The sequence below is a fragment of the Scyliorhinus canicula genome, chromosome 11 (genome assembly GCF_902713615.1).
Source record: "Scyliorhinus canicula chromosome 11, sScyCan1.1, whole genome shotgun sequence".
NCBI lineage: Eukaryota > Metazoa > Chordata > Chondrichthyes > Carcharhiniformes > Scyliorhinidae > Scyliorhinus > Scyliorhinus canicula.
The window spans coordinates 123,131,874-123,145,951 of record NC_052156.1 but is presented as its reverse complement, the minus strand read 5'-3'; the positions used below and the strand labels follow the sequence as shown (position 1 = coordinate 123,145,951).

Genomic DNA, 14,078 nt, shown 5'->3' with positions numbered 1-14,078 from the left:
TTTTCTGACCCTTCTCACCAGTTGGATGAACCGGTCCTGCCAAAGGCGCCCCCCCCCCCCCCCCCCCCCCCCCCAGTGGGGGAACCCCGGCAGCGGGATGGGTGAGCCATATAAAACGCTGTGGCCCTTGGCGGGACTCAACAGCCCCAGTGGCCAATGGAAAGCTGCTTCCTCTGCCAGAAAACACGCCACGGGGAGGGGGTGGAGGTGCATGTGTGTTGCTCCCGGGTCACCACTCGCGTGCACTTGGCACCCATCTGCTGGATAACCTGCCCCTTCTCCCGGGCTTATGTCTGATCTTGGCTGGTGTCCCAGCCTTTGATCTCACCCCATGCCAGCCTCCACATGCCTCCACAACACCAAGCCCCCATACCTATGACCAGCAAGGTGCATCTAGGGCTGCCGTTGCTTTCCGCATATCACTGACAATCGACATGTGAGACTGATGGGTCAAGTTTCCCCAGTCCTGACATTGGTCCTTTTGGGTGTTTGTTGCAGTTGTTGCTTCCGCACACTGTCATCTCCAAAGGGGTCAAATTTATGGTTCAAGTTTTCAAAAGTCAGCTGGAAAGGCAGTTATAGTTTAGGTGTGAAACTAATTAATGGTCAGGGAACAGTAAAAGAGAATGCTGATATAACATATAACTAGCTTTCTAACAGCAATTTAAATCTGATCTAAATCAGAGAACTGTTACAGAAGGAGGCCATTTTTCCCATTACTTACATGCCTGTTCTCTGCAAGAGGAATACAACTGGTCCCACACCCCATTTTTACTCTGTGGCCCTCAAATTGTTTTCTCTTCAGATAATCTGGGGCGGGATTCTCTGTTAGCTGACGCTGAAATCGCGACACGCGATTGGGCGGAGAAAAGGTTCTGAAGCTAAAATCACGACGGCACCAATTTGACGTCAATTCACAATTCTCCGTCACCTCAACAGCGCTGTCAATGCGGTCAGAAACGGACACACAGTAAACACCATTTGCATATCATGAGCGGACCCGACCCCGTATTCTCCGGGGCCTCCACGATGTCTGATGGGCCGAGTTCCCGACGGCGCAGTTCACTTGTGCTTTTAAAAATCGTTAAACTGGCGTTGTGGCTGCTGAGGGAGAGAGAAGGGTACAAAAAGTGTCCAACGTGGCCATAGTATGCTGAAAGTTGTGCTGCTGGCTGGGGGGTCAGGAGATGGGCTGTGGGGTCGGGATGGATGAGCACGGAACACCTTTGCCGCAGCTGGCAAGGTAGCCGCGCAGTTGAGCTCGTCATGAACATCCCACAGTGAACTTAGGACCATGGATGGTATAGGTTGCCCCCCAGCACCTCACCCGCCCCCCCCCCCCCCAGCCCCCCCCTCCTCGGTAGGTGCCCTCTGGCCCCAGCCAAACCATCAGCTGTATGGGTGCGCTCCAGCATAACCAGTGCCACCTTGTTGGCTGGGATGAGTGTGTGTGGGCATTGTAATGTGTATGTGCAGCTGCAGCTTGTCAGCCTCCCAAGTGTCATGGACCAGGGAAATCCCGCACCATTTTTCATTGGAATCGATTCTATTCCACGTGGCGCCGGTGCTAGCCGCTCCACAGTTGCTGAATTGAACCAGGTTCAGAGCCAGTTTTGCTGTTGTGAAAGTCCACGAATTGTGCATCTGCGTCAACACTTAGTCTCAGAAACAAAGAATTCCGGTCCTGGTTCCTTGGAGCAAGCTCAGGATCAACAAATGAGAAGTTGGGATAATAGACTTAATATTTTCACAAGAAATTAATCACTCTCAAAATTAATGGAATTCTTAAGTCTCTGTGGCCGGATTCTTCAGCCTAAGTGCTCCCCCCAGTGGAGAATTACTACTAGACCACACTGGTGCTAGGAGCGGGGCCCGGTATGCAAGTTTTCACCATGCTAACTTATGCATGGGGGAGAGCTTGCTGGATTCCATTTGTCCTCTCAAAATGGGAATAGCAGCACCCCCCCCCCCCCCGCCCTCCCCCCACACACACACAGCATGCCTGCATGAGGGTGACCAGACAACACCCATCAGACCCACCCATTAGTACATCGTGTCAGAGACCTACATCATAGAAACCCATCAGAGACCTCCATCAGTCACTCCTGCCTTTAAAACAGAAAGCGCTTAGCTGTTTTTGATGTGTTGAGGAACTGGCAATTGTAGCAAGAGTGTTTATAAACATAATGGTTAGCATCAAGGCAGGGTAATGGAGATGGATTTAAGCGTGAAGGGAAAGATGGATCAACAATCCACCAAGCACATGTCTCTGGAGTAATAAAACTATCAAGCATCGTGGGGGGAGGACGGCCTTCTGATGGATATTGGGGGGCACCTCAGTTATGCATTGACCCCTTTGACCTACTGCGGGGTCCACTGTGTCAGGGCCACGCCTGGGAAAACCTGCATAAATTTACACCAGGGGGTCAGTGCATAACCCACAAGTGAGGCTGGAGACTCGGGCTGTTAATTAGATCTCATGGCAGGAGATCGGAGCATCGGAACAGAATTGACGTCTGGTGCTGATCCCGTTTTTCGGCCAGCGCTTCATTCTCTGCCGGACTGGGAAACTGCGGGCAGTAGGCAATCCAGCCCATAAAATGATGCAATGATAAATCACATTCATTTAATTTTAATCAGTCTGTTTTTGTATTATTTAGGCCATTTGAAGAGTGCAGGAGGAAGATCAACCTTGACAACTACTTCAAGACTTGTGTCTTTGACCACTGCACGCTAAATGCCACCATCGACTGCAGCAGCTTGGAAACTGCGGCTTTGGCCTGTGCTAGTGTTGGCATTTGTGTTGACTGGAGGCCTTTCACCAATGGAGTGTGCAGTATGTATTATAAATTTGGATGATGACCCAGCACTTATAAATGAAAAATAATTACTTCTTAGGAGCTATTCAACAAGATACAAAAAAAACCAATTACTTTTAACCTAATTGTTCCATAACTGAAATGGTGACCGTGTGATTCTGCAAATATAGGGCGTGGTTTAACGGAAAAAAAATCTGTGTCTGGTTTTGGGTGGGTTCAGCGGGATATTTCTCGGCAGCTGCAGCATAAAGAAACACTTCGCTATTCAACGGCACTTTTCCCTTTCTTTTGGCTTCGGGGAGTTTCTCTCTGCTGAGGCCGCACTTAGCGCTATTATTAGAGTGGCATTGCCAGCGTGCCAGGCTGGCAGTGGCAAGGTGCCTGGGTTCCAGAGAGAGTGCCAGGGTGCCACCCTGCCTTGTCCCTGATCATCCAGGGTTCTCTGATTGCCTGGAGACACCCATCCCCCTCCAAGTGCAATTACGACTGGTCCACATTTGTACTAAATGGCGCCCTGGCGAGGTCTCGCTGGAGAGGCCGTTAGTTCCCAGGCAGTTGGAGAATCCTATGAAAGTATATTTAATTGAGCCAAATGGCTCATTTAAATATGCTGATCTGGTTCTCGCCCAGCCGATAGTGATGCCTCGCGAGGTTTTGTTGAATCTTTCAAGACATCTCAACTGTTATGAATCCCGAGAGAGGCCTCTTGTGAGATTTAACAACCTTCTTACGACATCAAGCCAGGCACGATAAGGCCGCTTAATCGCACCCATAGAGCCAGGATCTATTTTGTAATAGATTTCCACATATGATAAAAGCCTCTTCATGGGGTCAACTCCATGATAATTAGAGCAATTCCTGTACTACGAAAGTTCATAATAAATAGGAGGATGAGAGCAAGCTATTTGGCCCATCGGGCCTAATCCACCATTCAATAAGATCTGGCTGCTCCGACTCTGGTCTTAAGTCCGCTTTCCTGCCCATATCTCCCACAACTCTCATCTCTCTTGTAGATCAATGCTCTCTGCAAAGGTGACTACAAATATAAGATATCCATGTTAAATTGCTTGGAAATTAGACATTCTTTAGTGCCCGATGACAAATAGCTTTTCTGAAAATGTTATTGTCGCCCTGCATTTAGGAGGAACTTAGAAACAAATTGTTCTGGCTAAACCTGCAATTTATTTCTGAGCTTGGTGCTCTATCTGAGTATGAAAACTATCCAGGGTGGAAAGTGATTCTGTCAAACTAGGCTGTTACCAACATTTACAGTACTTTGTTTGATGATATCATGCTCAACGTGATTGCTTCTGTCATCAATATTTTACCTGTATTTGTACCTAACACTTTATTTCACACTGCAAGATTACAACTGCGATCAAGGTTTCTTGTACAAGCCATGTCGAAGCAAGAAAGACGATCAATGCAAAAATGAGTAAGTATGTGATCATCTCTCAGCTATTGTAATATGCCCTTTATGATATGATGAAGGGAGCCAAGAGTTTTCAAACATAACTTTGATCAAAATAATTTAAAGTTAAATCTGTAATTCTGATTTTGGAAAGTAAATTGAAGTTTTTGTTTCACCAGTTCGGTGATAGTTGGGAAGAAGTTCGCTCCTGCTGAGGAAGGCTGCTTTTGTCCAGATGGAATGGTCTTATCTGAAGAAAAATCCAAATGTGTGGTTTTGTGTCAAGGTAGGGTATTTAATTTTTCACATGAGCATTATTCATCTATTTTCATTTGCAAAAAGGTCACTATTACCAAGCCGATTTACCCTGATGATAATACATTGTACGTGCCATCAAACGTTTGGGTTGGGCAGTTGGGCAGGAATGGGCAGCACGATTAGAAACAAAAGTCTTTCATAGAGTGGGATGGAAGGTGAGATAGAGTTCTCTCTTTTGGGGGCTGCCCTTTGCAGATCGGGTCCTCTACGATGAAACTCCACCAACACATACACCCTTCCTATCCCCCTGCAATCTTAGATCCAAACTCTTACCCCCCATTTCCCACCACTACCCCTCACCTGTCAAAACCGCCCCGGACTTTCCAGCTTTCCATGTGCCTTCTTCCTCCTCTTCTTGAAGTGCTGGCAGGTGCCACTAATGCACTGTTGGTGCAATCAGATCAGCCAGCAACTCCAGAGGGAGGGATTCCTCCCCAGTGGGAAGTGCCACTTGGCCCTTGTTAATCCCGTCACAGCATATTATCTTTGTAGGGTGGGTTTGCAGTTAATAGCCAATAATTTACATAAGCGTGTCAAAAGTATAGGAGGCGATTTAATAGCCTCATTGCGCCTGACTTGGTGATGCGACAAGGCCGTTTAATCTCGCGCGAGGCCTCTCACAGGATTCGTGCTGCACGAAATGTCTCACGAGAGTGAACGGAATCTTGTGAGATGTTGCGGTCTGATCTCACCTTCACCACTAGGCTCATTTAAATATGTCCGTACCATATTCTCCTGGGGCCCAGGAAATAAACATCCAAATTACCTAACAGCATGTCTTTCAGGATTTGTAGGAGGAAACCGGAGCACCCGGAGGAATCCCACACAGACACGGGGAGAAGTTGCAGACTCCACATAAACAGTAACCCAAGCTGGGAATCGAACCTCAGACCTTGGCGCTGTGAAGCCATAGTGCTAACCACTATGCTAATACGCTGCCCTCGGTGCATCAGTGTATAACACCGATGTTCTTAGTTGCTCTAGCGTCGGAAATATAAGCTCCCTCAGCCTTTTTCAATACATACAATTAAAATATGCAACCCTTATTTCTCATGAATTCAGCAAGATCATAGGAGGGTCATTAGTTTAACAATAAATTGCAAGGGCAGCGTGGCGCAGTGGTTAGCATTGCTGCCTCACAGCGCTGAGGTCCCAGGTTTGGACGTGGGTCACCGTCCGTGTGGAGTTTGCACATTCTCCCCGTGTTTGCATGGGTTTCGCCCCCACAACCCAAAGATGTGCATATCATGTCTCGGTGGATTGGTCACGCTAAATTGCCCCTTAATTGGAAAAAATTGGGTACCCTAAATTTATAAAGGAAAAAAAAAGTTTAGTTATAAATCATATTTGTCGTGTGCCTATTATAAAGAAAGCAGACAAGTTGGTAAATAACTCCTTTGGTTTTTCTAGTTTGCCGTGACCAATTTGGACACCCAAAGAAGGTGAGTGATTGAAAGCTCTGATAATAGTTCTTCTAAGAGATCTGTAAATTAAATCAGATATTCATGAACTGATGTTTTGAGATTAATAAGCCATTCGGCTAAAAGCCGTAAGTTTACCCATCTCTTTTCCAATGGGAATGCGATTGAAAATGTCATTGTTGGAGGAAAGGGATTGGGAGGAGCCGTGTTTGAAAATGAATCAGCTTTAATCAAAAATTATCTGGGAGAACTTATTCAAGAGGTGCCGAGCACATTAGAGAGCCTGAACAAAAGGCTACAGGGGTTAAAAGAAGAATTGTAGATGAATGATATAGGAATGACAATCAGACCTAGCTCAGGTGAAGTGAGTACAAAAAATAATTGCAAGTTGCGGTATTTAACCTAGAAAAGTAGCTTTTTTTGTTCCCTAATGTGGTGGAGACAGATTTAATGATAACATTCAAAGAGAATTCAATAAATACTTGAAGAGAAAAGAACTGTCTCTGCGGGGACAGAGCAGGGAAATAGGATTAATTACATAGATCTACTAAGAGCCAGCACAGATATGAAGGGCTGAATGGCTCCTTCTGTGCTGTATTTTTTTAATGATTGCACTTTCATAGAGATAGTTTTAAAAACCTGAGCATCTTTTAATTTCTGTAATGAATTGATAAATTGTGCCGAATTAAATTCAAATAACCAACGTGAGCAATGCATAAAATTGATCATAAAAAATACAGGGGGCTGTATTCTCTGCCGGCGGGATTCTCCGTTTTGCCAGCGCCCGGGGGTTTCCCGACGGCGCAGGGCTCCCACATCATTTTCTTCCCAAATGATTAAGGGGAACACATTTCCCGTGGCACATCAGGAAACTGGTGCTGAACAATGGGAAACCCCATTGACCGGCTGGCGTAACGGAGAATCCCGCCGGAGGATCAAGGCAGAAAAGTGGCGCGGCGGGGCGGAGAATCCAGCCCAGAAAATCTACTCAGTCCATCAATGCAGCAAGCTGTAGATTCAAATAAATTGTGATCTTTCGGGGTTGAAATTGTGCTGCGTAATATTGGTAAGTAAGGATTGAGTGAAGTCTCTTTGCAATTTGTGTTTAATTTTTCCTTAAATGGGTCAGAACCCATTGAATAGATGATTAAGGAAAGGAACGGAATCATTACTGATATCATCTCAGTACAATTTAAACCCATTCACAATAAAAGTCTGGACATTTCCACACATAAAAAGAATGAAAGGGCAATAGAAAGTGTAGGCGCTCCCTTATTTTAACTGTATGTTGAAAATATTCCCTCATACGTTTATATGGAGAAAATAATAGATCTACTGTGAATTCCTTTGGCTTCTTTTTTGTTGAAAAAAGGTCCAATTTATCACTGCTATTGATGCCATTGAGCAAGGTTTCTCTTTCTGCTGGCTACTTGGGAAGTGCTGAATTTCAGAAAGCTATGTGATGGGCTGTAATGTCTCCTCCCTACACTACAGTTCCAGAAGGGAGAGCAGTGATCGAATAGTTTTCAACCTGAGCTAACAATTACTTGCGCAGATTGACTTGCACATCCACAATGATACTTCATGCAATGATGATATTGTATCAGAATAATAGCAAGGGTGAACTTACTATGGGTCCACAGCTTATTTCTTAAAAAGATTGAGAAAAGTGATTGCTGTTTTTTTTATTAAAAGAAGAAATACACTTGAACAAACGGGCTTCCCTGTTAATCTGTTTAATGTGAGACCACAACGATGGGAAATGTGATTAAAAAAAACTTCATGTACTTCAACCTTTATTAACCTTTTTTAGGCAAAACACAACACAGCCTTAAATGATTGGAGTAAATATTAGTTAATTTGTCCAGTCTGGGTTATTCCGAACCCTCACACATCATTTTCTTCCCAAATGATTAAGGAGACCACATATCCCGTGGCACATCAGGAAACTGGTGCTGAACATTGTGTTCAGGCCTGGATCTGATGGGGTCCTATCTGATCAGGACCCTCTGGATAAATGTGAAACTTCCTGTTCAGTGACTCCAATGGATATTCTAATCTTTGGGTTCAGCAAGTAACAGCCATAAGGCCCGAGGCAGGCAGCTTCGGGCCTCCAGCCCTAAGCGCGGTCTGTCGTCAATTCCTGGAGCAAAGGTGTGACAGGGCTGACCTGCATTCTGTATGCGCTGAGTCATGCTGAAGGCCCAGCATCCTTAGGTTGGCAACGTGGCAGCTTGGAGCAATGAAGCTTCTGCCACAATGCTCTACCCATCCTCTGCCCTCAGGCGAGACTTGGTGAGTAACATCAGAGTCATGTTATTTCTACCGTAATAAATTTGTGTTGCAAATATGTTGTTGTAAAACAAAGCAGGCAAAGTGTTACATTTAGATTGTAACATGGTTAAAAAATAAACTTTCTGCACTATTCCTATCCCAAAACAGGTTCAAGTCGATTGACAGAATTAGGCTTGGAAATGAAATGTCTCATAACTCATTATTTTCTCCATTTGCATTTTGTTCGCAGGAGGGGGATGTATGGGAGGATGCCAATAATCCATGCCTCTCATATGTATGTGGTGAGTTCGGAGTTCTAATCAGAAATAAATCCTGCAACCAGGATGAAAGCTGCCCTGAGGTTTGTGATGGTCACTTTATTATTAGCAAATTATGCTTCATCACATCGGCGTACGTTTCAGAGCCCTGAACCATGTTCATTTAATTGCGAAAACCCTTCTGTAATACAGCAAACGCCTTGGTGTTTAGAGACAGCCTGATCATTACAAATCTTTTATTCAACAAATGCAGCAGTTAGCAGCAGCAGCTATTGCTTCACATGCCCAGAATCTCATCGCCGCACACAGGCATGAAAAATATTTTAAGTTGGCTGATGCCAGCAACAGGAGACAGACATGTAGCGAGTTGGCAGTTTTTTGTTTTTGCTGTGCTCGATCATTCCACTGAAGTTCACAGAACGATACTTCAGAATCTTTTTGGAGAGTTGCTTTTCAGTCTCGTGTCTCTTTTACTTTGTTTGAAATTAAAAATTGTGCCAATATTTTCCAAGTCTATGAAAAATAAATACTGGCACCGTAAAACATCAGCTGACGATTACCACAAGCCTAGCCAGAAGCGTTAGCTCAGACCAGTTTCACCCCTATTAAACAAATCAACTTGTAATCATACAGTAGATTACAATTAGGTTTAGCATTTTGACTAAGTAGACTATTACTCTTTATTCCTTCATTAAAGTTGTCTGTCCTCTATCAAATCAAACAAACACTTCAATCACTGTCATTGCAATATAAACAAATTATTTAAATGTATTCGGAACCCATTAAAACTTTTCAGTCCTTGGGGTGGTAGGGAGGCGCAGTGGTTGGCACTGTTGCCTCACAGCATCGAGGACCTGGGTTCGATCCCGGCCTCGGGACACTGTCCACGCGGAGTTTGCACATTCTCCCCATGCCTGCATGGGTCTCACCCCACAACCCAAAGATGTGTTCCTTTAAAAAAAAACTTTTCAGCCCTATGGGACTTGATATAAGAATGAATAAAATATTAATTTCAGAGATGATATCAGGTCTATAGCTATCATTATGTTACAGCATAAAAATATTTTATTGGGGGAATTTAATTTATCCAATTTAAAGAAGACTGCATAAGATTGTAATTGGCATGGTTGGAAGTACACAAAGACAATGCTTTAAAAAGGAGCTTGATTTTATTAGTAGCTGTTTATATTTAAGGAGCAACACATTCCATACTAATGATTCAATATTTTATTTATTATTTTTAGGACAACAGAATTTATATCGATCGTTGCTGTTTCAGGTGCAGATCTTCAGAAGGTATGCATTTCGTGTGTTTACATAAACAGTAATTGTGTTTTTTGAAGCCACATTAGCAGTTTGAGTATCGTAAAATTGTCCCGTTGTTTGTGTATATGCCAGGCTACGCAGTCCTCCCCGAATTGATGTACCTACATTGGTTAGTGATATTAGGGGATACTGGAAGTTTGCTTTTATTTAACCCAGATGTACCTTCATTAGCACCAGGTCTCTTCTTTGCTGCAGCCATTGTGAGCTCAATACATTCAGAGGCAGTGCCTACTGAAATTGGGCAGGTTTATGCGATGTCCCAGACTGTTATCACAATTACCAAAAAGCTGCTTCTGAGCTCTTCCATGCAGTCCAATTTTGTAAAACGTTGGCGGTATTTTCCCCTGTTGTTTTCAAAGTGTCAGGCTCTGACTGAAACCTGACACGTAGCTCTCCAACTGCACAGTTTTTAGTACAGATTTTGAGCCATTTTAGAAAAAGAATCTTGGGGATGTAGTTTATACCATCAGTGTGACGCGCCGTGGCCTGACAAAGCCAGCAGGGCCAGCTCCACAGAGATTGGAGCGCCTTTTCAATCAACACAGAAAATAAATCACCCCCCCCCACCCCTCAATGGACATGAGGAACTCTGCCCCCCTTCCCCCTACAAGCATTGGAGCCTTGGCCCCACCCATCAAAACCACCATCACCATCGGTAGCTCATCCGCACCAACAAACATAATGAAAACCCCGCCCACGAGAGGGTTGACCCCTGGCACTGATCCCTGGCATAGTTTGGCATGGCAGTGCCAACCTCTTCCCGGGCAGTGCCATGCCTGATGTGTAACTCATTACCCACCCCACCCTGCCCCCTCCCCCGAGGTTCTATACTTACCCTTGCACCCCTGGTGTTTCCTGCTGGTGCAATTCTGAATACTCTGGAGTTGCTTCATGCTTTCAGTACCTTGATGGATACTTTGTGCCTTCGCTTACTTGGCTGTTTCAGCTGTAACACCCATTTAACGGCCTGAGTTCCCTCAGTTCCAGTGGGAATGCTGCTCTGATCCTGCTCTGAAAGAAAAATTAGTGACCGCGCCTCTCCCCCAATCCCAGGAAAACATGGAACCGCAAGTAGGCAAACCTTTACCCGACCATGGGGTAAATATTCCCCAGTGGGCAGAACAGAAAATTTGATGGAACATTTAAAGACCTCTGGGTGAGAACCTTTGGTCTGGGGCGGACGTGATCGGAAAATCTCGCCCATGCCTAACGTCCAAAAAGCATGACATTAAGCAAGTTCTATACTTTAGTTAAAACAGAATCCCTGTCCTGGATACAATTTATGGTAAATAAAAACTTTTCTGAAGCCAGCCAAACATGATTCTCTTGAAGGTATGGATTTTTGATGATTTACAAGCATTCACCCAATTAAGGAGAAACCATTGCAGTGCTACCTCCCTTTAGACCTCTTTAAAATACAACAAAATCAAAGGATTATAGACTCCTGTGACAAACTTGCATATTCACTATTGCCATACACTATGACACATCAGTACATAGTGAAGTCGCTATAGTCCCAGGTGACCATGGACTGCTTTTCCCTTTGAGGGGTGAGCTGACTGGTAGTGATTTAATCTGAGGATCACCACACTTCAGGCCAGAGGCTTGATCGAGAAGGAAAGGTATGGGAATTGAACCTGCGTTGTTCGCCTTGGCTGTGCATCACAAACTAGCTGTTCAGCCAACTGAGCTAAACTGAGCCCCTACACATCAGAATGTAATGCTGAGACATGTGAAAGGTTTACTAATTCAGCAGAAAAAAAACAAGGCAAATTTGGTGAGGTAGATGAATCATCTTCCTTCGTTCTAACTTGTGCTGCAATTTATTTTTCCCTGCCGTAGGCAACTGCAAAGTTAATAAATTCAATGAAACAATCAGAAAGGGATACTGTGAAGCAACTTTTGAAGCAACACAATGTCAAGGGCTTTGTGCATCAGCAACTCGGTAAGTAGAGTTTTGATATCTTAAAACGCAATGAACTTTAAATACTGTAATGTGTTAAAATGCTGCATTTTACATTTGAATTCTGAACTCATATCCAAATTGGAGAAGTAGAATTAAATTATTTCACCTCAGTGAAAGTTAAACTCAACTCCATGGAAGTTTGAGCCCACGTTAGCCTTCAGTGCAAACAGTGATGTGGGCCCAGAATCCTGCGAGGGTCGGGAAACGAGATTCTCACTGGCGAGATCATGTTTCCCGATTTTTCCCCACCCCTCACCAGTGACATGACGAGGTTCCTGCCAAAGTGTGGGAACCTCATTTCAACACATTTTATAATAAAGGTAAGTGTCATGAAAGGGCTTCCCAGCTATTTGAACACCCCCTCACTGATTCATCTGCAACAGATATATAACAATGGGAATCGGCCAAGGGGAACCTGCCGGGGCGTAAAGGTAAATATAGGCCTGGGGGGAGACAGACATGCCCGGGCAGTACCCTAGCCAGTCCCCTGGTAACCTGACACTGCCCACTGGCAGTACCAGTCTGGTAGTGCCAATTTTGCAATGGCAACCCCGCAGTGCCAGGGGCATATCCCCTGGGTAGCCCCATTGGGAGGGATTCCCTTATATGTGGTGGGGTGGGCACTTTCCCTGTGGGGGGAGGTTGCCCCGATGTTTGTGTGTGTCTGTGTTGGGGGGGGGGGGGGAAGCTCCCCGATGTTTGTGTAGATTGGGAGGGGGGCCTGGATACTTGTGTGGGAGGCCTGGATGCTTGTATGGGAGGTGGGGTTATCCTGTTGCTTGTGTGTGTGTGTGTGGGGGGAGGGGATGTTTGTGTAGGTTGGGCGATGGGGGGCCTGGATGCTTGTGTGGGGGGTGGGGCCGTCCCGATGCTTGTGTGTGGGGGGTCCCTGGATGCTTGCGTGGGGCTGTTGCAATGCTTGAGTTTGTGTGGGGGTGCACCACTCAACTGAAGGATGGACTTATGCAGAAGAAGCCAGAATTGGAAGCGAATGGAGATCTCAGTAGGTCATAGGACTGGAAGAGGTTACAGATTTGAGAAGGGGTGAGGCCATGGAAAGAGCGGCACACAACTATGAGAATTTAAAATTGAGGTGTTGGCAGATCTGCAATCAATATGGGTCAGCGTGCACAGGGATGAGGGTTGAGCAGGACTTCTTCAGGGTTAGGATTCTGGCAGCAATATTCTGAATGTAACAATTGCACAAGAGACACGTTTACTTCATTTTTTTAAGGAACATGTTGCTGGCTAAACCTGTATTTGTTGTCCATCCCTAGTTGCTCTTGATAAGGTGCCGTTGAGCTGCCTTCTTGAACCTTTGCAACTGATCTGATGTAGGTACATCTACAGTGCTGTTAGGGAGGGAGTTCCAGAATTTTGACCAAGTGACAGTGAATGAATGGCAATATAGTTCCAAGTCAGGATGATGTGTAACTTGGAGGGTGGTATTTCCATGCATCTACCTCCCTCGTCCTTCTAGGTGGTAGAGATCATTGAAAGGAGTTGTTTAGGAGCCTTGGTGACTAAACATTATACTGGTAAGTTATTACATTTGTCCTGCGTATAATGTACTCATTATTTTTCCAGATATGACTTCAAAAGCCGGGGCATGGACCATTATTGCCAGTGTTGCCGTGAAGAGAAGACTGAAAAAGTGCAAGTCAATCTACATTGTAGAAATGGAAGGAGAAAGAAAGTCGAATTTGTTGCCATCAAGTCTTGCATTTGCAAAGATTGTGGAAAAGGAAAAGGCAATTGATAACACAAATACATCTGCTAAACTAAACATCACTATTTTGACAACTTAAAATGAAAATCACTTTTGGGAAATTATTCTTCTGCTACCTTTACCAATTGATAAGTTTTCATAATGGGACATTTAACTAAAAGTAATTTCTTATAATATCCAAAAATTAATTTCTGGTGAAGACTATGGTTTTGTGGTGGAATATTTACAGCTCCTGTCCTGTCCCCATTGGACACTTTTTGAATGATCAGAAATGATAATCAATAAACAAATCTGAAGAGGACTGAATTCTAGTACTTTCAAATAAGATATTTCAGATTTCTAGTAATCAGCAGTTATCAAGTTCAAACAATTATATGGAGAACAATTTTGAATTCACCTGTTTTGCACTTCACAAAGGAACACAGAATTCCCACTGTGGTATCAAGTGTTTAGTTGGTCTTCGCCCCTCTATCTTAGGGAGGGACGATTCAGATAAGGGTGCTGCTCCTGCTCTTCATTTCCCACGTTCTGAGGAA

The 14,078-nt window shown here is 44.5% G+C and overlaps 1 protein-coding gene across 14 annotated transcripts in view; it reads left to right on the top strand.

Annotated features, from left to right (window-relative positions):
* LOC119973345 (mucin-2-like) overlaps positions 1-13,843 on the top strand; it is a 186,120-nt gene extending 172,277 nt beyond the window's left edge. For all 14 annotated transcript variants that reach the window (XM_038811279.1, XM_038811274.1, XM_038811268.1 and 11 more), the window contains 8 exons: positions 2,661-2,836; positions 4,185-4,254; positions 4,410-4,516; positions 5,959-5,990; positions 8,494-8,604; positions 9,766-9,817; positions 11,690-11,792; positions 13,401-13,843. In XM_038811279.1, coding sequence (XP_038667207.1) covers positions 2,661-2,836; positions 4,185-4,254; positions 4,410-4,516; positions 5,959-5,990; positions 8,494-8,604; positions 9,766-9,817; positions 11,690-11,792; positions 13,401-13,572 — 823 coding nt within the window. In that variant the 3' untranslated portion in view covers positions 13,573-13,843. The remainder of the gene's footprint in view (positions 1-2,660; positions 2,837-4,184; positions 4,255-4,409; positions 4,517-5,958; positions 5,991-8,493; positions 8,605-9,765; positions 9,818-11,689; positions 11,793-13,400) is intronic.
* Positions 13,844-14,078: the final 235 nt, after the last annotated feature.